Source organism: Tenrec ecaudatus, chromosome 2, assembly GCF_050624435.1.
Source record: "Tenrec ecaudatus isolate mTenEca1 chromosome 2, mTenEca1.hap1, whole genome shotgun sequence".
Classification (NCBI taxonomy): Eukaryota; Metazoa; Chordata; class Mammalia; order Afrosoricida; family Tenrecidae; genus Tenrec; species Tenrec ecaudatus.
Genome location: NC_134531.1, coordinates 62,280,685 through 62,305,408, shown reverse-complemented (window position 1 = coordinate 62,305,408; position 24,724 = coordinate 62,280,685). Strand labels below are relative to the sequence as shown.

At 39.4% G+C, this 24,724-nt stretch overlaps 1 protein-coding gene across 3 annotated transcripts in view; it reads left to right on the top strand.

The window, feature by feature from the left end:
• ADAMTS6 (ADAM metallopeptidase with thrombospondin type 1 motif 6) overlaps positions 1-24,724 on the top strand; it is a 308,640-nt gene that overhangs the window by 20,685 nt on the left and 263,231 nt on the right. For all 3 annotated transcript variants that reach the window (XR_012782832.1, XM_075541085.1, XM_075541084.1), the window contains exons 4-7: positions 1,190-1,358; positions 6,298-6,509; positions 7,240-7,323; positions 7,834-7,979. Coding sequence is in view for 2 of the 3 variants with exons in the window: in XM_075541085.1 (XP_075397200.1) it covers positions 1,190-1,358; positions 6,298-6,509; positions 7,240-7,323; positions 7,834-7,979 (611 nt within the window). In the remaining variant the exon portion in view is untranslated. The remainder of the gene's footprint in view (positions 1-1,189; positions 1,359-6,297; positions 6,510-7,239; positions 7,324-7,833; positions 7,980-24,724) is intronic.

Below are 24,724 nucleotides of genomic sequence, written 5' to 3'. Positions count from 1 at the left end.
TCCCACAATGTAACAGCCTATATCCTACTTCTTTCATGTGTTTCCGGTCTCCATTCCTCCTCCTTTCCTAACCCTTCTCAACAATGTCCTTGGGGTCAATGCTATCCTTTTGCTACCACATGGTGTAGTATTCTAAGTGTGCATACCTCCCTAGTGTTATTTCCCCCCTTTTGAATTTGTTTGGCTGAAAATGGAGCCATAGGGGAAGCGTTTATCTGTAGACTGGAAGGATCCTTTCAGGGTTCCACCAGTCACCACCAGGCCAGGAAGCCTTGTCCTTTTTATGACCTTGAGCTTTGTTCCACTCTCTCTAGCCTCCCTTTCATAGGTATTGGCAGAGACTCCATCTCGCTCTTCTGCTCTCAGGGTTGCAGAGACGGGTATGCGCATGGTCCATTAGTCCATGGGATCATTGTTGCCATGCGTTTTCAAATTTCTTCATAGAAATGTTTTAAAGAAGTGGTGTTACTGAGTTGGGTAGGATTGGGACTGCTGGATTCTATTTAAATTCTAACTCCTTCACATACTTCTGTGTAATCTTGGGTAAATTCTTAATCCTCCAGCCTCTTGCTGCATTGCAAAGTGAGGATGTATATTAACAAACATGAACTGATGTACCAGATAAGTCTTTAAAAAGCTAGACGTTTTTAAAACATATTTTTTATTCTTTTCTTTTTTCTATCTTAAATCAGTGAACGTGTCAGAAAGCTTCCAATGAGGGACCAGGTTCCTGTGTTTTAGCTTCTATGTCCCATGGTTTCTTGTATTTTTCTATATTTAGTCAGCAGTGGGGACATTCTAGGGATAGACGTGAAATTGGTTTATAATACTATGTCCATTTTCTAGGGACACAATCTGCACGTAAACACAGAGTACATAGTTAAGATGTGTGCACAATTTGGAAAAAACACAAGTGTTTGTAATAAGAGTTCCAAGCTACTCTGGGACATTGTTGGGGTGACTGGATGAAGTAATATGTGCTTTGCTGAGTAGAGCGTACGAACTTCTCAAGGAATCGAGAAATTTAGGTGCTGTGTTGGCGAGCACGGATAATGAACTGCAGTTTTATTAACATGTACTTTAACCTCTTTTGGGGGTGGTATCAATTCAGTTTTAATTTTGGGTAATCATGATAATAGCAATTGTTGAAAAAGATTTCCTTTTAGTGAACTGTTTCCTTTTCTTTTAGCATGGTGTTATTGCTACAGAAGATGAAGAATATTTCATCGAACCTTTAAAGAATACCACAGAGGATTCCAAGCATTTTAGCTATGAAAACGGCCATCCTCACGTTATCTATAAAAAGTCCACCCTCCAACAGCGGCATCTTTATGATCACTCTCATTGTGGGGTTTCAGGTGAGTAAGTGTGTGTCTCTCTTAGAAAGAGAGTTACGTGATATTGTGGGTTTCTCAGTCTTCTGGAGACTATAGCAAGGTTAATAATATAAGAATATAGAAAAATTAAGTGATTAAAATGATAGAATCCAGAGTCCTCTTGAAAGATAACACCTACCAATGGTCTCAGGGAAGTTTTGGAAGAACTCTGAAAAGTATTCAAAATAGAGGTCTGTGTGAAATTTGAAGAGGACAACAGAACAACGAACCCACTATTTATAGATTCATACACAGGCATTCACAGTAGTATATCTACTAAAGTGCTGCTTGGCTAGCCTGATCGTTTCATGCTAGGACCAAGAACCCAGAAACTTGAATAAGACAAAGAATCCTAAGGTAATTCATTAAAAAAAATCATTTTATTGATAAGAGTCCATACAGCTCTTATCACAATCCATCCATCCATCCATCCATCCATCCATCCATCCATCCATCCATCCATCCATCATCCCATCCATCCATCCATCCATCCATCCATCCATCCATCCATCCATCCATCCATCATTCCATCCATCCATCCATAATTCCATCCATCCATCATTCCATCCATCCATCATTCCATCCATCCATCCATCCATCATTCCATCCATCCATCCATCCATAATTCCATCCATCCATCATTCCATCCATCCATCCATCCATCCATCCATCCATCCATCCATCCATCATTCCATCCATCATTCCATCCATCCATCATTCCATCCATCCATCCATCCATCCATCCATCCATCATTCCATCCATCCATCCATCCATCATTCCATCCATCCATCCATCATTCCATCCATCCATCCATCCATCCATCCATCCATCCATCCATCCATCCATCCATCCATCCACTTATCAAGTACTTTGTACATATATTGCCCTCATCATTTTCAAAACATTTTCTTTCTACTTGAGCCCTTGGTATCAGCTCATTTTTACCCCTCCCCCACCCTCCCTTCCTCATGAACCCTTGATAATTTATACATTTTTTCATGTCTTTCACTGACCGCTGTCTCCCTTTACCCACTTTTCTGTTGTCCATCCCCCTGGCAGGGGGTTGTATGTAGATCCTTGTGATCAGTTCTCCCTTTCTGCCCACCTTCTCCTTACTCTCCTGGCATTGCTACTCTCATTATTGGTACTGTCATGTTTATCTGTCCCTGTTATCTGTACCTGTGTACATCCTCTGGTCCAGCTGGATTTTTAAGGCAGAATTGGGGTCATGATAGTGGTGGGGAGGAAGCATTAAAAACTAGAGGAAAGTTGTATGTTTTATCAGTGGTATACTGCACCCTGACTGGCTTGTCTCTTCCTTGTGACCTTTCTGTAAAGAGATGTCCAGTTGTCTACAGAGGTGCTTTGAGTCTCCACTCCACGCTCCCCCTCATTCACTTTGATATGATTTTTTTCCTTTGGGTCTTTGATGCCTGATGCCTGATCCCACCCATCGACATCTCATGATCACACCGGCTGCTGTGCTTCTTCCATGTGACCTTTGTTGCTTCTCAGCTAGATGACTATTACATCCTTTGATAGCCAGGCACCATCAGCTTTCTCTATTACCTTTGCTATGCACCCATTCATTTCGTTTTCAGTAATTGTGTAGTGAAGGTGCTCATCACAGAATGCCAGGTTATTAGAACAAAGTGTTCTTGTGTTGAGAGAGTATTTGAGGAGAGGTCCAACGTCCATCTGCTACCTTAATACTAATCCTATAAATATGTGTACATAGATCTATTTTACTATCTTCATATAGAAATAGTTTTACATATGCACATGCCTGTATTTAGACCTCTATAAATGTACTTTGCCTCCTGATTCTTTCATCTATTTCCATTTTCTTTCCACTTGTCCCACTATCATGTTCAACCTTCATTCAGCTACATTGCATTTGATCAAGCCCTACCAGGTATCCTAGGTCCTCCTCGCCTTAGATTTTAGATCACTTGTCTTTCTTTTGTTCCTAGGTTTGTTGGGACCCCCGGCTCACCCTCTCCCATGTTTTCTCCTCCAGATTGTTTATCTCACCTACCTTATCTAGACAGACATGCAAAAACAATAATAAGCACAAAACCAAAACAACAACTATAAATAGTTCCAAGTCTGTTTGTTGACATTTATGAGTGTTTTCCAGTTGATTTTTATGGGGTTCCCTGCCCTAGACCCAAAGTCTTTATAAGAAGTCACTTCTAAATTGAGATCTGAGAGATAAGAAGAGGGTTGGTAGGCTCAAGTGGGAGGCAGCTGTGACTAGAGTGTCCCACAAAGAGGAGACATCATCTACAAAGGTCCTGATCCAAGAGAAAGCATGTCACATTCCAGGAATGAACAATTCATTTGCCTGGAGATTAAAATTTAGCTTGCAGGGCCGGGGGTTGAGAAATTTGTGACGTATGAAGTTGTAGATAGGAAGAGGACTTGCCATGAGGAGTTTGGAAGCGATGCTAAGGAATTTTGTAGATGTAAATACAACCCATGGAAAGGGTTACAGCAAGTAGAATGGCATGAGCAGATTTGTTTTGGAAACATTATTCTGACATTAGGGACATGGGGACTGAATTAGAGGAGAGCAAGAGTGGATGTTTAGCTTAAAGATGAGAACCCTAGAGGGATATGGGATACAGCAACATGTAGTAGAAAGTAGCTGTGAACAAATCAGCCACTTCTCTTGGTGAGCACCGGCCCCAGGACACAACAGCTGTACCTCGCACAGGCACTCCTGTTAGGACGACTGCTTCTCGTGGTCGAAAGACTATCATGTTACAAAGAACCAGAAGAACACATTTCAGAGCGAGAATGGATTAAAGAACCGAAAATGATCAAAATAATGGATATGAAAGCACTGATTTACACATTTCAGCTTTTAGCTAGGGGAAGAAAAGACAAGGGGTGACTAGTATGCAAGCATGTTTTTATGATGATATTGCTCACTGACGGCCGAAGAGGAATTCATGCAGTTATATTAATGCAAGACAATATTTTTGCTCGTGTTTAACAATATTACCACACACTGAGTGTCTTAAACAACTCAATTTTATTTTCCCATGGGTTCTGTGGGTCTTGAATTCATGCACAGCTGGGCTCTCTGCTTAAGGCCTCACAAGGCTGAAATCAAGGTACCAGGTCAGGTTGAATTCTCATCTGGACTCTTGAATGAAGAAGAATCTGCTACTCTCTCTCTCTGGTTGTTGTAGATTCAGTTCCTTGTGGTTATAGGAGTAGGGGTGTTAGGGTTGCACTCATTGTCTGCCAGAGACTACATGTAATTCTTGTTATGTGCTACATGGCTCCTGGATGGTGGAAGTTGTGATAGTATGTAGTGCATTCATGGATCCATAGTCAGGGATCTATCAATCATATAGACCATATCATGCATCTATCATCAAGTGGATCATAGTGTACATGTATTGCCTTTGCAGTGTGCTATTAATGATAAAGCAACAGAGGGTTCCAACGTGAGAACAATTGTGAAGATGCGCAGGACCAGGCAGTGTTACCGTCTGTTGTATGTCTGAGTCACTATGAGTGTGACTGAGTCCGCAGCACTGAACCACCACCACCACCACCACCACCACCCACCACCTCCACCACCACCACCACCACCACCACCACCACCACCACCACCACCACCACCACCACCACCACCACCACCACCACCACCATCACCATCATCACCTCCACCACCTCCATCACCATCACCGTTTCTTAGGTTCATGTTGTTCATATTCTTGATCAGTTGAACATTCCCAAATCCAACCCAACCTACTGCCGTGGATTTGATTATAATTCATAGCAGCCCTACAGGGCAAAGTAGAACTTCCCCCATTTTCAAAACTGTAAATCTTCACAGAAACAGACTGACAAATCTTTGTCCCCTGGAACAGCTGGTGGGTTTGAATAGTGATGTTTTGATCAGCAGGAAGCTCTTTAACCGCTTCACCAATAGGGCTCCTTCGTTGACCATTATTGATGATGAATATGATTTCAGATAGCATGCTTATTATAAACATTTTAAAGAGAGTTCATTATTTTACCATTTCCACTTTCCTTACCTGGAAAGAAATCTTGATGTTAGGTACTTTATGAGACACGGAGCCTCATGAAAGATCCATTAAAAAAAAAGTGTCGGCCAATGGAGATCCCCTCACAGAGGGGTTCAGGAGAGGAGATGGGTCAATGAGGGTGCGATGTAGTACCGATGAAGAACAAAACTTTCCCCCAGATCCTGGATGCTTCCTCCCCCCAACTACCATGATCCGAATTCTACCTTGCAGGGCTGGATAGGGCAGAGGGTGTACACTGGTACATATGAGGGCTAGAGGCACAGGTAATCCAGGGTGGATGATACCTTCAGGACCAAGGGTGTGAGGGGCGATGCTGGGAGAGTGGAGGGCAAGTGGGTTGGAAAGGGGGAACTGATTACAGGGATCCACATGTGACCTCCTCCCTGGGAGATGGACGGCAGAGAAGGGGGGGTGGAGGGAGACTCCGGATAGGGCAAGATATGACAAAATAATGATGTATAAATTACCAAGGGCACATTAGGAGGGGGGAGCGGGGAGGGAGGGGAAAAAAAAAGAGGACCTGATGCAAAGGGCTTAAGTGGAGAGCAAATGCTTTGAGAATGATTGGGACAGGGAATGTATGGATGTGCTTTATACAATTGATGTATGTATATGTATGGATTGTGATAAGAGTTGTATGAGTCCCTAATAAAATGTAAAAAAAGAAAAGAAGTGGAAAAAAAAGAAAATGATTAGGGCAAAGAATGTACAGATGTGCTTTATACAACTGATGTATGTATATGTATGGACAGTGATAAGAGCTGTATGAGCCCCTAATAAATTGTTTAAAAAAAGAAAAAAAAGTAAATTTAATTACTGTACCCATCTGAATTGGTTGTTTTTATTGTAGATCTCACAAGAAATGGAAAACCTTGGTGGCTGAATGATACATCCACATTTTCTGCTTCACTACCAGTTAATGACACAGCTATCCGCCACAGACAGAAGAGATCAATTAGCATTGAGCGGTTTGTGGAGACATTGGTCGTAGCAGACAAAATGATGGTGGGCTACCATGGCCGGAAAGACATTGAACATTACATTTTGAGTGTAATGAATATTGTAAGTTTGATCCCTCTGTGCAATACTCTTCCTAATACTTCATCGTGGTTGTTTTTATTTTGGAATTGGTGTCTCAGATTTTTATTGCAAAGTGGAGTTGATGCTCATTCTTCCCAGACTCAGTACTTGCAAATTCACTGTCTGGTGAAAATTCCACTCAGTACTGGTAGTCCTTTAGGGGTCATTTGCAAATATGTTGTACATCCACACAACTGCGAAAAACTCGAGTCGCTCAAGGGGCACTTGTCTGCTGAGATGGATGGAACCAGGCTGGTTTAGTGTCTCAGTGTATGTGGGCGTGCTGTAGAACACAACTCCCTGGAACCAGGAGAAACAACTGTTTATCATAATTTAAACATTTACTCACTGAAAGTCTATGAAAGTTCCAATTTCAGCTTCAGAATGTTTAGAATGCTTCAGCTATAGAAAATAAATATAAAGGTTAGCCTTACAGCTCATTTGCAGCTAAGACTTTTTGAATGGGTCAGGTTAAGCGTTGCTTAAAGGGTTTCTATGAAATGGAAATATCAGCTCATGCTCTAGTTACTGTATTTCGCCTCTTGGGGAAAATATATTTTGAGGTACATGTGTATAGTGAATCTTTAGACCAATATGTGTATGCCCACAGTGAAATTTATTTAAACATAAGATTACTACCCTTAAAAACAATCAAGTCATCACTCTGTGTTTTTGTCTGACTTTGTGTCTTTTCTTATTTTCTGGAGGCCAGGTTGCCAAACTTTACCGTGATTCCAGCCTAGGAAACGTTGTGAATATTATAGTGGCCCGACTGATTGTTCTCACGGAAGATCAGGTAACAATGGTCTTTGTTTCTCAGTTCAAAGCTCTGAGCATATAAGCTGTAGAATTAGGCGTTTTCAAAGTACTTAGTTTACGATGGATTGTCCTAGCAATTTTTAGTTGAGTCTGATTTTCAACGCTAAGCATTTAGTATTTAAGCAAGATATGGGTCGTTTATAAGATTCTATCTCTTAGGGCAAGTGAAAGCGAGGTAAATGTGTCTTAGCTACATATTTCAGAATAAGGAAGAACATTTGCATGGCAAACTTTAATACTGATGCTGGCTTTGTTTATTGATAACCTCACTCAGGGTCACAGTATTATAGCTGGAACTGGGAAGCGTGTCAGTTCAATAATGCACTAAAGAAACTTTAGGTCAGATTTGACAGAGATAAAAATTGGCAAGAGATTATCCCTAGAAACGACTGCTTCTAATTAGAGCCCCATTTTAGTCTTCAAAAGTTGTAACGACTGACCTTAGTAATGCGTTTGGAACCTTTCTGGTATGCATGTTGTATTGCAGCCAAGCTTGGAGATAAACCACCATGCAGACAAGTCCCTCGATAGCTTCTGTAAGTGGCAGAAATCCATTCTCTCCCACCAAAGTGACGGAAACACCATTCCAGAAAATGGGATTGCCCACCACGATAACGCAGTTCTTATTACTAGGTATGGTTTGTTGCAAGTATTTTCTTTTTGTTTGTTGTGTTTGTTTATATTGTAATTGTATTTGGCTCTACCTAAAGCCTCATCTGGGTAATAAGTAGAAAAGGGAAAATCATCATTGGTTTTTAGCCACTGAGAAGGAGGGTGTCACGCCATTCCTGTGTTTGTCGTATAGGAATAAAAGAGAAGTCTGAGATTTGACTTAGAAATTTGGTAAATATTCTTCCCTTCTATTATTGAGGTCTATATTCATAGGATTTGATGGAAGCACATGTATAATTTGGAAATTGAATCAAATGTATACTAAATGCATACTTTAAAAGTATGGGAAATACGTATTAAAAAATAAGAGTTGTTACTCATGGTTGTAAAATATATGAACTGTTCTTATTCCCAAGTTGATTTAAGACTTGTTTAAAGGGAAGGAAGAGATCAGCAGTTATACATATTACTTAAGAGAATGTTTGTTTAATTGTGAAATGCTTAAAAAAAAGTAAAAAAAATCAAAGGCAAATCTATTATATGTTGACAGCTTTGCTTTCAAGGAAAATTATGAGCACTCAGTTATAATCCACTGCATTTATATGTTGCTTTATAGTTTTACAAAGCTCTCTTCAGATATATTGTGTGCTTAATTCCCCAACAACTTTGTGAAATAGACACCATTGTTATTACTATTTACTTTGGTACTGGAAATGACGAAACTGGTTCACTCAGTTAATAAGGTGAATGAGCAGTGCTCATATCCAGGTGATATCATACTATTATACTATGACCATACAATGCTCTGTTTTACTATTTTCTTCTCTAAGTGTGACTGAATGAGCCCTCGTGGCTTAATGGGTTACACATTGGACTGTGAAATGCAAGGTCACCAGTTTGAAACCACCAGCCACTCCATTGGAGAAAGATAAGGCTTTCTACGTCCCTAAAGATTTATAGTCTCAGAAACCTACAGGGCAGTTCGACCCTGTCCTATAGAATTGCTGTGAGCCAGAACTTATGGTAGTGAGTTTGAAGTTCATTGTAGTTGGCTACAAACATTATGCGGAAGTTGTTTTCAAAGAAGTGTGCCTTGAAGTCTCCTGTCATTATTTTAAAACAGCAACAGGCAAAATGGAATATTATCCTTTTTTTGGTTAAGTGGAATAATAGTTTTGTTCTCTGGATTATTTCCTTTACTTTGTAAGGCTGAGGTTAACATATCTGTCACCGTGGAGGGCTTGCTTTTGCTACACTGGATTCTAAAGAGCTGTAAAGTACAGCTGTTCTTCGTTATCTGTAGAGCCTATATTTACAAATTCAGCTATTTGCTAAAATTCATCTGGGACCCCCCAAATCAGTAGTTGTGCTGCTTTCAGGATCTGTGGAAGTACGTAGAGGGTCAAAAGTTTTGAGTCATCTGTCATGCGAGTTGGCTGAAGTTGAACGAGGAGGTCCTCTGTCTTCTTGTTTCGGCTCTCCTACTGCAAATGCGCGCTGTAACAGGAAAGCAAAGCCTCTGTTGCTGCTTCCTGAGTGCTGCATTTCTGGACGTTTTGTTGGACTGGCGATATCATGGTTGAAAATGGCTGTCGAGCACAGAATTGAAGTGTTGCCTAGAGTTTCTATGCTCAAGAAGGCTGAGATGTACCTCAGAAAGAAAATGTGTGTTAGGTAAGCTTGGTTCAGATATTGTGGGCCATGAGTTCAATGTGACTGAATCAACAAAATATATTAGCCAAGGGGTCGCTAACACAGACACTCACGAATCAAGGTTACACATTGATTGTTTGATGTCATCATCTGAGGCTTGCATAAAATTGACTCTGCTTTTCATCTGGGGGCAGTGGCTCACTTATTCCTTATTTAGCATCTTCAGTGACTTTCTAGAACAAATCACCATGAAAAACAAGCACTGACTGCACCTGAGATCCGAATCTTGAGATCCAGAAAGAAACTGTGAATTTAACGTTTAGAAAATTTTTCTTGTTAATCGAATTGCAGAGTTAAAATTTCTGAGTATATTGTTATTATTATTAGTTACACTTTCTTTAGTTGTTGCTAGGTGCCAGAGAGTTGTCTCCCCACCATAGTGACCCCATGAACAACGTGGTCCTATGCGATCCGCACAATTATTCCTCTGCCCGAGCCCATTGATGCAGCCACTGCCTCAATGCATCTTGTCAAGGGCTTGCCTCTTTTTTGCCTCCCCTCCGCTTTACCAACCATGATGTCCTTCTCCAGGGACTGGTCTCCCCTGACAAGATGTCCAAAGTATGTCAAAAGAAGTCTTGCCACCCTGGCCTCTAAGGAACACTCTGTCCTTGTTCTAATACAGATGTTTGTCCTTTTAGCTGTCCATGGTGCTTTCGCTCTTTTTCTCCAGTACCACCATTCAAATGCATCCATTCTTCTTCCGTCTTCCTTATCCAGTGCCCGACTTTCACATACGTATGATGCAATCAATGGAGAATACCATGGCTAGGGTCAGGTGCACCTTAGTCCTCCAAGAGCATCCGTGCTCTTCAAGACTCTAAAGAGGTCTTGTGCAGCAGGTTTATCCAATGCAATATGTCTTTTGATCTCTTGTCTGTTGCTTCCATGAGCATTGATTGTGGGTCCAAGACAGAAACTTGACAACTTCAATCTTTTCTCCATTTATCATGATGATACCTATTCGTTCAGTTGTGAGGATTTCGGTCGTCCTTACATTGAGTTGTAATCCATACTGAAGGCTATAGCCCTTGATCTTCATCAGCAAATGACTTTCAGCAAGCAAAGTTGTGCCAACTGAGTACTACAGGGTGTTAATAAGCCTTCCTCCAATCCTGACTGCCACACTCTTCTGCACATCATCCAGGTTCTCTGATAATTTGCTCAGCACACAGATTGAACAAGTCTGATGAAAAGATACAGCCCTGATGTACACCTTCCCTGATTTTAAATCATGCGATATGCCCTTGCATTGTCATCGTAACCGCTTCTTGATCCGTATACAAGTTTTATATGTGCACAATGAAGTGTTCTGCAATGTCCATCCATCCCAAGGTTTCCCAGTTTATTATGGTAGACATGGTCCAATACCTTTCCACAGTCAATGAAACACAAGTTAACATCTTTCTGTTATTTTCTGCTTTGAGCCAAGATCCATTTGACATCAGCAATGATGTCCCTTGCTCCATGTCCTCTCCTGAATCCAGCCTGAACATCGATCAGTTCCCCGTCAATATACTGCCGTAACCATTGTTGTAGGAGCTTAAAATTTGCTGGTGTGCAGTATCAATGATATCATTCTATAGTTTGAGCATTCTGTTGTGTTACCTTTGTTTGGAATTGGCACAAATATGGATCCCTTCCAGTCATTTGGAAGAAAGCTGTCTTCCAAATTTCCTGGAGTAGACTACTGAATGCTTCCAGTGCTTCATCAGCTTTCTGAAAGCTTAAGGGTTCCTGGGGGCATAGTAGTGATGTGCTGGGCTTTGATCAGCATGGTTGTCAGTTCAAAACTAGAAGCAGCTCTGGAGGAGAAAGACCTGGTTTTCTACTCTCATAAACAGTTATAGTCAGCCTTGACTCAAGGGCAGTGAGTTTGGTTTTGGTTTGATGGAATCAAAACAAGTCACATTGTTCCGTCTTCATATGTATTGACATGGCAGCCTGATAAGTGCTGCAATTTATTAGAGTCTTATAGTCTGGATGATTCCTGAATGTATTTAAAGAATTTTTAAAAAATACTAGAAATGGTACAAATGTGTTTCTCTCTCTGTATATATGTGATTGGCATCAGTGAGATCCCTCTGACACATATGACACCATTATGAATTAAAATGGACTCAAAGTCAACTGAAAATGAACAAAGTTTATTTAAATCATATTGTTGGTTAGTAACTTTAAAAAAAAAAGAGGATATAACACTGTACAACTATTTAAGTAAAACAAGATTACTAGTTTGGGATGTGCTTTTAACTGTAGAAAAATAATTTAAGATAGTAGAATCAGACTGTATACACTTTAGAAGTTACACATGCCACAAAACATTTAGATTATCTTTATTAAGCTTTATACACACAGAATGCAAGTTAATAGCTATTTAAACTCCTATAATTTGACAGATTATTAGAGTGATTTTTATTTCTTCATGAAGTCAGGAAATATCTACAACAAGTTTAATGTCAGAGCATTTTTAAAATTTGCCAGAAGCAAATTATCCAAGAAATCCATGTACCATCTGAATTAGGTAAGAATTTAGTGATATTGGGTGTACTTGTAGCCATGTTTAACAATTAGCATGAATAGATGAATGCTTTTTTTGTTGTTGCTTTCTCCTCTATAGGTAATAGTAATTCTATTTTTCAGGTTTTGGATATGAACATATAACAATTAAAAACATTTTTATTGATGGCTCTTACATCTCTTATCACAATCCATACATTCATCCAGTGTGTCAAGCACATTTGCACATATGCCACCATCATCATTTTCAAAGCATTCTCTTCCCACTTGAGCCCCTGATATCAGCTCCCCATTTATTTCCCCTCCCTCCCCTTCCCTCCCTCATAAACCCTTGGTAAGTTATAGATTATTTTTTCCATATCTTATTTCATCCTCCATCACCCCTCACCCACTTTTCTGTTATTCGTACCCTTGGGAGGGGATTCTTGGTTGATCCTTGTGATCGTTTCCTCCTTTCTCCCCCACCCTCTCCTAATCCGTTTGATATCTCTGCTCTCCTTGTTGGCCCTGAGGGGTTTGTCTATCCTGGATTCCCTGTGTGTGGGCTTTCATCTGTAGCAGTGCGCATGTTCTGTCTAATCCGCTTTGTAAGGTAGAATTGAGGTCATGATAGTGGGGTGAAAGAAGCACCAAAGAGATAGAAGAAAGTTGTGTTTTTCATTGGTGCTATATTGCACCCTGACTGGCTCATCTCTTCCCTGTGACCCCTCTGTGACGGGATGTCCAATTGTCTACAGATGGGCATTGGATCTCCACTAAATGCTCTCACCCCCACCCCATTCACCTTGGGTATGGTTTTATTCTGGGTCTTACATGCCTGATACCTGATCCCATCAACACCTCATGATCACACAGGCTGGTGTGCTTCTTTCATGTGGGCTTTGTTGCTTTTCAGCTAGATGGCCACTTGTTTATCTTCAAACCTTTAAGATCCAAGACGCTATATCTTTTGATAGGCAGGCACCATCAGCTTTCTTCACCACATTTGTTTATGTACCCATTGTGTTTTCAGCAATTATGTCGGGAAGGTAAGCATCACAGCATGCTGGATTGTTAGAACAAAGTGTTCTTGGAACATATAGCAATTTGTATGTTTAGAATTAGACATAGTGTCTAAGTCCTTTTTCTTTGGTAGTAGCTTTACTGAGCTAAAATTGATTCACCATACCATGTATAATTCACTCATTTAATATGTCTAATTCAATGGTTTTTATTATATTTATAGAGCTGTGCAGCCTTATCCAAAATCAGTTTCATATTTCCAACACTCCCAAAGGAAATTGAGTATCCAGTTGACATTATCTCCACACTTCAACCCTGGACAACTGAACCACTAATCTGATTTCTGTTCTATAGATTTGTGTATTCTGACACTTTATATAAAGGAAACCATGCAGCATGTGGTCCTTCATAACTGACTTCTTTCCTTTAACAGAGTGCTTTCCAGGCTTAGTCATATTGCACCAAGAGTCAGTATTTCATTTCTTTTTATGAACTTATGTTCTTGAAAATTCAAGATAAGGAATTTTGAAGAATGCCTTTGTTAATTAAATTCTGCAAGGATTGTACTTCCTTTGAAAACTTTGTGTTAATGAAAGCATAGGACATGTAAATATACCTCAAGATGTAGATGCAAAAATTGCTCACCAAATCAAATAATTTAAAGTGTTTAATTAGAATGAGCAAAGTTATCCTCTTAAGGGGCCATGACTGTTTGCTTTGATGCTGCTGGATTATAAAAGGATCAGAATTTGCAGAGTCAACAAGTGTTTTCAGGCAGGCTTTTAAAGACTGCTAGAAGAGATGTTTTCTTGCTTGGCAAGCGACCTATGCGTTTAAACTCTTTAAAAATAGAGTATATCAGGATTATATGTTGCCTCTATCATTGTTATTGGTACAGATAAAGAAAAAATATTCAATATAGTGTTCACTCATGGAGTTTTTCTAATCCTTAAGGAAATGCCATTAAAAATTTTATAACATTTGGTAAGTTTTTAAGAACATGCTAAGTTTATAGTTGGAAACTTGAGTTCAGTAGAAACTTGAATTCAGATTGTAGATGAATTGACATTTACCTTGATTTTACCTCTTTGATTGTTGCATCACTTCTTCCTATCTTAGCTCTATGACTCTAGGCCTAGTCAATGGGACCAAAACCTTTCCAAACACATGTTTGTGACCTCTGTTTGGTTCTTCAGACTGCCATAGCAAAGTGTCACAATGTCGGAGTCTTCAGAAAACAGAATTTTCCTGTATCATCATGGTGGAGGTTAGTACTCTGAATTCAGGCTATATTGGTAGAGCCAGATGCTGGCCAAAGGCTCCACTGTTGTTAGGGGCCTTTTGATTTGGTTCTGACCCATAGAGACCTTATGCAAACAAAACAAAACACAATCTCACAACCATTCCTGTGCTTGAGCCCATTGCTGCAGCCACTGTGTCCATCCTCTCTTTGAGGGCCTTCCTCTCTTTCTCTCTCTACTTTACCGAGGCTTTAGGGGAAGATTATTTCTTGTCTTGCCCAGAATCACATGTTTTTGGTATTGTATCTGCTTCTTTACATGGCTGTCATTCCTTTGTCTATTTCTCTGTGTCTTGTGTCTTTTATCAAGACACCACTGTGACATTCAGCTGTGTAGGTTATAGAAGTTATGGATACCATTACCACAGATGGGAATTCCAGAACACAGTTGTGCTCACGTGGAATATGTGCATGGATCAAGTGGCTCACGCAGAGCAAGGGGATGCTACTTGGTTCAAACTTGGAAAAGATGGGCATCGGTGCATCCCTTTACTTTATTTATTCAGTCTGTATGCTGAATGGGTAGCTCAAGATGGAAGATTATATGAAGAAGAATGCAGCATCATGTTCAAATTTGAGAAAGACTCATTGATAACCTATGATTTGCGGATAGCACACAACCTTGCTTACCAAAAATGAGGATGACTTAAAGTCCTTATGAATGAAGATAAAAGGCCACAACCTTCAGTCTAAGTTGTATCTAACCTTAATGAAAATGAGAACCATCACAACCAGACCAATAAACAATAGGATGAATTTTAAACAAAATTGAGGTTGTCAATAATTTCATTCTGCTTGGAGTAGTAACGGATGCCACAGTCAAGATAGCAAATGACATGTGCCTTTGGAAGATCTGTGGCGAAAGATTGATTTAATGTTAGATGCATTTTAGGGTCCAGAGTGTGAAAGGTTTTTCATCCTATGGTTTTTAATTTGATGTTGTTGTTGTCTTGCTAGGTGCCATTGAGTCCGTTCCGACTCATAGCAACCCATGGAATACTGACAGGTCCTGCACCATCCTTACAATTGTTCCAATGGCAGAGCTTGCTGTGTCAACCCATTTACGTGAGGTCCTTCCTTTTGTTCATGTCCCCTCTCCTTTTGCAAGCATGATGGCCTTCTCCAGGAACTAGTCTCTCCTGACAACATGTGCAAATTATGTAAGACAGGGTTCTGCCGCTTTGCTTTTAAGGAACATGATCGAATTGTGCAAAATCAACAATTTGTTCATAACAAAGACCTTTTCTCAATAGCACAAAAGGTGACTGTACACATGGACTTTACCAGCTGGAGTACACATAAATCAAATTGACTCTATCTGTGGGAAGACATGATGGAGAAGCTCAATAGCAGCAGCTGAAACCAGTCTGACTGGAACAAACCATCAATTGCCATATGTAAGTTCAGGTAGAAGCTGAAAAAAATGAAAACAAGTCCACAAGAGCCAAATATGGCCTTGAGTCTATCCTACCTGAATTTCATGAACATCTCAAGAACAGATTTGCTGCATTGAACACTATTAATAGATCTTATGAGCTATGGGAGAACATCAAGACTGTCATTCATGGAGAAAGCAAGGTCATTAAAAAGACAAGCAAGAAAGAAATAAAATAAGAAAGAAAGAAAGATCAAAGTGGATGTCAGGAGCAGAGATCCAGAGCCCATCTGTAGATAATGGAACAATCTCCTCACAGAGGGGCCACAGGAAAGGGATGAGTCACCAGGGTGCAGTAAAGCATCGATGAAACACACTATATTCCCCTGGTTCCTTGAGGCTTCCTCACTCTCACTACCATGACCCCAGTGCTGCTTCTCAATTCAGACTAGATCAGGACATGTGCACAGGTATAGATAAGAGATGGGAGTTCAGGACACACAGAATCCAGGAACATAAGTGGGAATAGTGGTACCAGAAGGGTAGCGGGGAAAGGAAAGGAGAAAGGGGGAACCGATCGCAATGATCGACCCATAGCCATACACCCCTCTGCAGGGGAAGAACAACAGAAAACATGGGGAAGGGGAGACCGCGGTCAGTGTGGGAGATGAAAATAACAATGTACAATCTATCAGGGGCTATGAGGGTGAGGGGAGAAAGAGGAGCTGATACCCAGGGCTCAACAGAAAGTAAATGTCTAGAAAAGAATGAAGGCAACATATGTACAAACATACCTGATTCAATCAATGTATGGATTGTGATAAGAGTTGTTCGAACCCCAATAAAATGATTTAAAAAAAATTGTAGAGTAGATAGATGGATGAAATGATGAAGCCAAAGATCTGAATAGAGAATTTCAAGAGGGCAGTTTGAGAAGACAATGTCAGTTATTAAATCTTTTTTTTTTTTAGTTATTAAATCTTAACACCGCAGGAGAGGTACAACCATCCCCCTTACTCATGGGTATTTAAGTTGATATCTTTGTTTACTTTTTAGTTATTAGAAGCAAGAAATGCTCTTACCCCATAGGCACATATTTATCTATTTCATGCAATGCTATAAAGATATAGAAAAATATTAAAGAAACAATGTAAAATACAAAAAGCAAATAAAAGTACAGAACAGTACACAATGCATCATTTTTGTTAAAAATCTGAATACATCTAATAAAAATAATTTTAGCTTTTATTGTTGTTACATAGTGAATGGCATTGGAGCAGAAAAGTTACATGATCAGATTTGAAAGTCTCACACAAGAATGTGAAAAATACAGTGTGTGTGTGAGAGAGATACCGTGGTAATATATGCAAATCAGTGTAAAATGAATGGAAAAAATTCAATGCCTTTTTCTCCTTTGCTCAGACAGACTTTTTAGAACCCTTTGAATTAGTATTCCACTTTCCTTTTTTTTCCTTATCCCAGAGAAATTGATGCCAGGCAAAAATTGAGTTCTGATGTTAGGATATGAGGGGCTACTGCTGACTGTGGGTAGGGCGTAAAAGAGAAAAGTAGAAAGATTTGGGACTATGGATGGAAAAAATTCCACCAAGAGACTTATTTATTAGAAATCCTGTTTTATGGGTCGAGTTTTGTACTAGTTATTTTTGGACATAACTACTAATTTGGTGTATCTTCTCTTTCCTCCACCCCATACAATTTGTTAAAATTTATATCTTTACAAATGACATTATTTCTCATCTCATCAATTCTCAGCATCTGAATCATAGGCCAATGTTAAAGTAGTGCTGATAGAAATAATTGTTTTAAAAATTTTAGAAAAAATTCTTAAAAGTCTTTCTAAACTAAGAAAAAGCAGTGGTTTAATTTTTCTACCCAGTTCTCTCATAATCTGAGGGATTTCATTTATTGTCATGACTTTCCGTATCTGTGCATCCCTATGCAATGACTTTCAAATGCCCATTACAGTCCTGTCTTTTCTAAATTCCCTATTTGCATAACCAGTTGCCTACTCGACCCCTCCATGCATCTCAAACTTAACATATCCAAGTCTCTCCGACCACCCTCTGCTCTCTATGGCCTTGCGCACTCAGTTTCTCTCCACGTGACAGTTGTAATATTGCCTTTTAGACCAAAGCTAAGGGAATTTAAATAGAAACTAGTATTAGAAAATGAATAACTTGACGAGTAATTAATTTATTCATGTAAAAGGTTGTTGAAAAGTATCATTTTTAATTCTATTTTTCATGGACTTCTCTCTCTCTCTCTCATACACACACACACTCCCTACCTCCAATTATTTGTGGTTTTTTAATCTTCCTTGTCTTTCCATTTATACATGTACATATACCCATTTTGGCTTTCTTGTTTCCTATTGTCTTTAGTCCATTCAATTGCATTCCCTCACTTTCTTAGCATCTGGCTCTAGTGGTTTGATTGCAATCATTAGTCAAGTTAGGAATGAAGCTTAGTTTTTCTACTTTTGGGACCAGAGCCCATTAACAGATGAGCATAAGACAATGTTACATATACTCTTTGGATTTCTCCTAGGACAGTCCTCTAGAAAATAATTCAGAATCACCAAGTTACAATTTATGAAATCAATTCATGTCTTTATGGAAACGGCACTTTTTGATAAGCAAACCTAATGCATGCAGGTTACTGTTCTTTTATTTTTGAGTTATCACATGAGACAAAACTTCTTGTAGTTTCCCATCACTACTGGTTAACATTTGTATTATTGAAATAGCCCTTGAAGATATATTTTGAGACTAGTAAAACAACATTTGTGAGGCAGACCCATCAAAAGTTTACTTCCCAAATAACTTGTTTTAAACAATCCTATATGAGCAGAAGTGTCATAAGCTACCTATAAGCAGAAGCTTTTAGTGGGACAGGGATTCTGAATGGTCTATGAACGGCTGGCCCTTCGGTCTGAGTCCCCAAATGAGAAGGCACATTGAGCAGATTTGTAGCCTTGAGCAGAGCCAGTGAGCTAGCAGTGTGTACATAATGTTTGTTGTAAGCCACTGGATTTTTGGGGGTGCTTACTATAACACCCATACAGGCCAAGTATTTTAAGAGAGCAAATTGGAGAAACTATTGTATAAGATTGGGGATGCCTTTTGTGTTAGGGTTCTCTAGAGAAACAAAACCAGGACACTACCAATTTTGTATATATTTATATAGATAGATAACATAAGAAATAAACAGTTAATTAATCTATAAAGCAGTACAAATGGCTCAGTGCAACTCACTTCCATGAGACAGCCAGTACACTGGCAGTACTTCGAATCTTGAGGGCTGCGGGGTAGTCCTCCATGGAGCAGTTCATGCTATCTGGCCACAGGCAGCAAGCAGCAAGCAGGTCACCAACAGTCAGCCAGATGACAGCATCCAACAGTCCTCAGCTCAAGAGATGGACCTTCCAGTAGAGTGGTGAAGCAGGTCTTGAAGGAAGCTCAAGTTCACAGTCCACAGTAAGGTGTCCCACAGGTAGTGTAGCTTTCAACTGGAGGCACAGAATGAGCAAGGCAGACACACACTCGTCTAATGATCAAAGAGCGAGAGAGAAAGAGGCAAGACTCGCCGAGCCATTTATCTCTCCATCCTTCAACTAATCTCACATGTGTTCATTGGCCATGTTGGCCCAATAAAGCTTCCTGTCACACTTTTAAAAGATAATTAATCCACAAATTATCTTTTTAGACAAGTCATGTAATCTTAGAACTGGAAGAAAGCATAAAACATTTATCAAAGGAAACCGAAATTATTAGGCTATTGTTACTTATTTTTTGTGTCTCCTTTCAGAATACATAGGTGCATATATATGCGTGTTTTTGTGTGCATGCACGTGTGCCAGTTTGTCATACTTTGGTGCCTTGTATGTTGTTGTGATCTGGGAAAATATCCCACCAACTTTTCAAATAACAACAGGGTTACCCATGGGGGACAGGTTTCAGCAGACCTTCCAGACTAAGACAAACTAGGAAGAAGGAACAGGCAGACCGCATCTGAAAAGTTAGCCAGTCGATGTAAGTCTTTGAACAGCAATAACACATTGTCTGGTTTAGTGCTGGAAGATGAGGCCCTTGCGTTGGAAGTCATTCAAAATACAACCGGGAGGAGCTGCCTCCTCAAAGCAGATTCAACTTAATGATATGGTGGAGCAAAGCTCTCAAGACTTTTTTTTTCTCTCATGGGCATGACTCTACATGAGAAGGAACAGCTGCAGACATCCATTAATACATGGAACATGGAATGTATAAAGTATGAGTCCAGGAAAATCATAAGTCCTTAAAAATGAAATGGACGACATAAAGATTGATATCCTAGGCATTAGTGAGCTGAGATGGCTTTGGCCATTTTGAATCAAACAATCATATGGTTTATTATACCAGGAATGATAAATGTATGAGGCATGGTGTAATATTCATCATCCAAAAGAATCTTTTAAGACCTAATATCCTGTAGTGAAATGCTAACTGTGAAAGGTTGTGCTTATAAGGAAACCACTTGACAAATTATAATTCAAAATAAAAAACCACTCACTAAAGCTATCAAGGAGGAAATGGAAGGATTGTACAACTTCTTTAATGTGAAGAATAAAAATTGAGCAAACATATGATCAAGATGCATTGAAAATGAGTGATGATTGGATGGCAGAATTTGGAAACAAAGCTGAAAGACTGGTAGTTTGAAAATATGGCCTTGGTGATATAAATAAAGCTGGAGATTACATGGTAGAATTTTGCAAGGCCAGTGATTTGTTCATTGCAAATGCTTTTTTCCAATAACATGGATGGTGACTACATACATGGACTGTGACAGATGGAATATACAGGAATCAGATCACCTACATCTGTGGGCGAATCTCAATATCATCACTTTAAACAAGGCTGGGGGCAGACTTTGGAATAGACCATCAATTGTTCACATGCAAGCTCAGGTTGAAGCTGAAGAAAATTAAAGCAAGTTCACAAGAGCTGAAGTATGACCTTCAGTAGATTCCATCTGAATTTAGAGACGATCTCAGGGCCGATTTGACACACTGAATACTAATGAAAGCCAGATGAATTGTGGGGTAACATACAAAACATCACACATGAAGAAAGCAAAGATAGGAAAGAAAGAAAAGACCAAAATGGATGTCGGAAGAGATTCTGAAACTTATTTTCAATATACAGAAATTAAGGCTACTGGGAAAAATCATGAAATTAAAGGGTTGAATAGGAATTTTCCAAAGGCAGCCTGGGAAGACAAAATAAATATTATAATGAAATGTGCAAAGACCCAGAGTTAGAAAACCAGAAGGGAAGAACACACTAGCATTTCTCAAGCTAAAAGATCTAAAGAAAAAAATTGGTGTCCTGATTCACAATATTGAAAGTTTCTATAGGCAAAATATCGAACAATTCAGGATACATTAAAAGATGATTGCATAAATGCACAGAATCGTTTTAAAAAAGAATTGGTTGACATCCAACCATTTCAAGAGGTAGCGTACTCCTACGACTGTGACCCAATGATATTGAAGGAAGAAATCTAAGCTGCAGTGAGGCGTTGGTAGAAAACAAATATTCAGGAATTTACAGAAGTCAGATTAGAAAAAATCATATGCACATATTTTTATTTAGGGCTTTATAAATCCCTTTGCCTCCTAGTTCTTTCCTCTATTTCCTTTTATTTTCCTCTTGTCCCACTATCATGTTTGGCCTTCATTTGGGTTTCAGTAATTCCTCTCGGCTATATTGCCCTTGATCAAGCCCCACCAGGCATCCTATACCCTCCTTGCCAGCGATTTTAGATCACTTGTTCCCTTGTCCCTGGGTGGGTTGACACCCCTTTCCTTTCACCCACCTCCTCTTTCCCTTGTCCCCGGAACAATCAGTCCTGTTGTTTTCTACTCCGGATTGTTTATTCTACCTATCTTATCTAGATAGACATGCAGAGACAATAAAAAGCACAAAAACAAGACAGAGCAAAACAAAACAACAAAAGAAAAAAAAAACCCTAAACAACAACAATTAAAAAAAAAACAATGACAAAAAAAAAAAAGGAAAGCCTATAAATACTTCCAGGTCTGTCTGTTGACCTTTAGGAGTGTTTTCCTGTGAAGTCTGATGGGGTGCCACGCCCTAGCCCCAAAGTCTCTGTTTGCTATTTCCCGGGGACTTCATTGCTTTGTTCCCCTTGCTGCTCTGTTGCACGCCCTTAGTGTTTCACCCCAGTGTGGTGGGATCAGATCAGGCACAATTCCCGCACTGTGTCTCCAGTGTTATCCCCCATCTATGTACATATATTTGCATGTTAAGTATTAATGTAGCAGACGGACATAGGACCTCTACTCAAGTAATCCCTCAATGCAAGAACACTGTGTTCTAATAACCCAGTATTCTGTGATGCTCACCTTCCTGATATAATTGCTAAAGACAAAATGGGGCTTAAGCCAATGTGGTGAAGAAAGCTGGGGTCTTAAAGGCTAGAAGATAAACAAGCAACCATCTAGTTGAGAAGCAACAAAGCCCACATGAAAGAAGCACACCAGCCTGTGTGATCATGAGGTATCGATGGGATCAAGTATCAGGCAGCAAAGAACAAGAAATCATATCATTGTGAATGAGGGGGAGGTTGGAGTGGAGATCCAAAGCCCATCTGTAGACAATTGGATATCCTTTTACAGAAGGGTTACAAGGAAGAGACGAGCCAGTCAGGGTGCAGTACAGCACTGATGAAAATTGCAACGTTTCTCAAGTTCTTTAATGCTTCCTCTCCCCCACTATCATGACCCCAATTCTACATTACAAATCTGGCTAGACCAGAGCAAGTACACTGGTACAGATAAGAGCTGGAAACTCAGGACAGATAAACCTGTCAGGACCAATGATGAGAGTAGCGATACCAGGAGGGTAAGTGGAGGATTGGGGGGAAAGAGGGAAATGATCACAATGATCTACATATAACCCTCTCCCTGGGGACAGACAGTAGAAAAGTGGGTGTAAGGAGACATCGGTCAGTGTAAGACATGAAAAAAAATTATCAAGAGTTCATGAGGGAGGGAGGGTCAGGGATGGGTAAAAATGAGCTGATAACCAAAGGCTCAAGTAGAAAGAAAATGTTTTGAGAATGATGATGCAAACAAATGTGCTTGACACCATGGATGTATGTGTGGATTGTGAAAAGAGCTGTACGAGCACCCAGTAAAATGATTAAAAAATCAGTGAAAACATTTAGCAAACTCATGAAGGACATATGTTTTGCTATTTTATTTTTTGTTTAGAATTGACTTTAGATTTGTATGTTTGTCCACATATTTTATTTTCTAAATAGACTATTTTGTACCTTAGAGATTTAGCCCTAACTTCTATTTTATGCATTTCTGTTTAAAAATAATTCTAAAATAAAAGTGTTCTCAGCATTTTAATTTCAAATTAAACCATAATAGAAATGCCCCCACCAGCCATTGTGCTCTTTCAGCAAGGTAAATATACAATTCCCTTAACCTATTACTGCAAATGTTTTGATGTAGTAAGATTAAGAGATTTAAAAAAACCATAATGGGCCTGTTTCCCAGTATTTATTGATAATGTGAAAATTTTAAAATAATAAATTTGATTCAAAAGTGAATGAGTCTTTAAACAGATGTTGGATTTCCCACATAAAATTGCCCACTTACTTGCCTGTACCATGAATTTGGTAGCAGATATTTTGGAGAAAACCAAGTTTCTGCAAAACTTTAATTTATTCCCTTTTCAAGATCCTCACTTCAAAGAAGAATTCTCCTTGCTTGAGGACAGGGTGGTGAATAGCAGGGGGCAAACAAAAGTAAGTGATGCTTGAGAAAGAAAAGGGAAGGAAAAAAGCCACAGGGTAGAAAGCAAATTTGACTTCTTTGGCTTACGCTTGCTTCAGCGAAACCTGATGAGGTAACTTCCAGTGAACGACTTATTTCTTGTAAGTGCTGTTAATATTTCTAATTTTTTTGCAATCAAAGAATTGTAAAGGATAATTTATTATTAATTTTATTTTTAAATTGGGAGTTAATACATATGCTATATATGCCATAGTTTAATCATATCAAGCAGTATTGTGCAATTGCTACCACCATCAGTTTCCAAATATTCTTTTCCTTCCTGGACTCCTTGACATTTTCTCCCTTTTCCCCCATCCCCCACTTCCCGCCGCCCCCACCAACACTGTACCCCTTACCCCTCAGTACCCTTATTCTATTTGCTCTCCCCATAGGTTCCTCAATCCTGGGTTTCATAGACCGAGAAACAGAAAAGCAGGTAACACAAATTCAAGAGGGTAATCTCCAATGACATAACACATCTGAGATACACCCTAACACGAACACACAAAACTCAAACAAATTAACAAAAAATACAGAAAATGTTAAAAACCAGACCAGGTCCAGCGTGTATCAATGGGAGATGGGTTTTCCGTCTTGCTACTTGGGAAAGAACAAGGCAGTGTGAATAGTCAACACATGTTCGAGCACTTCTTTTCAAAATTGGCAGCTACTAAAATGTAAGTGACAGAGTAAATGAAGTGAGCTCCATAGTTGTCCATCTGTGCTTTGTGGTTAAAGTTGGATGGGGACCCAAATAGATATGTACCTTCAAATACATTGGTGCCATAATTTGGATTTTATTTATTCTGTGATGATTTTCATCCTAATGTGCATTTCAGATTTGGTTTCACTGGGATAAAAATGCCCTTTAACTGCTCTTAGTTCTCCCCTTAAAAAGGTAACCTCAACTTTAGCAGGAGCACCTCACCACCCAACTTCTGTTTGACTGTAAACCAGATGGACTAAAGTCATGCCCTGGAAATAGA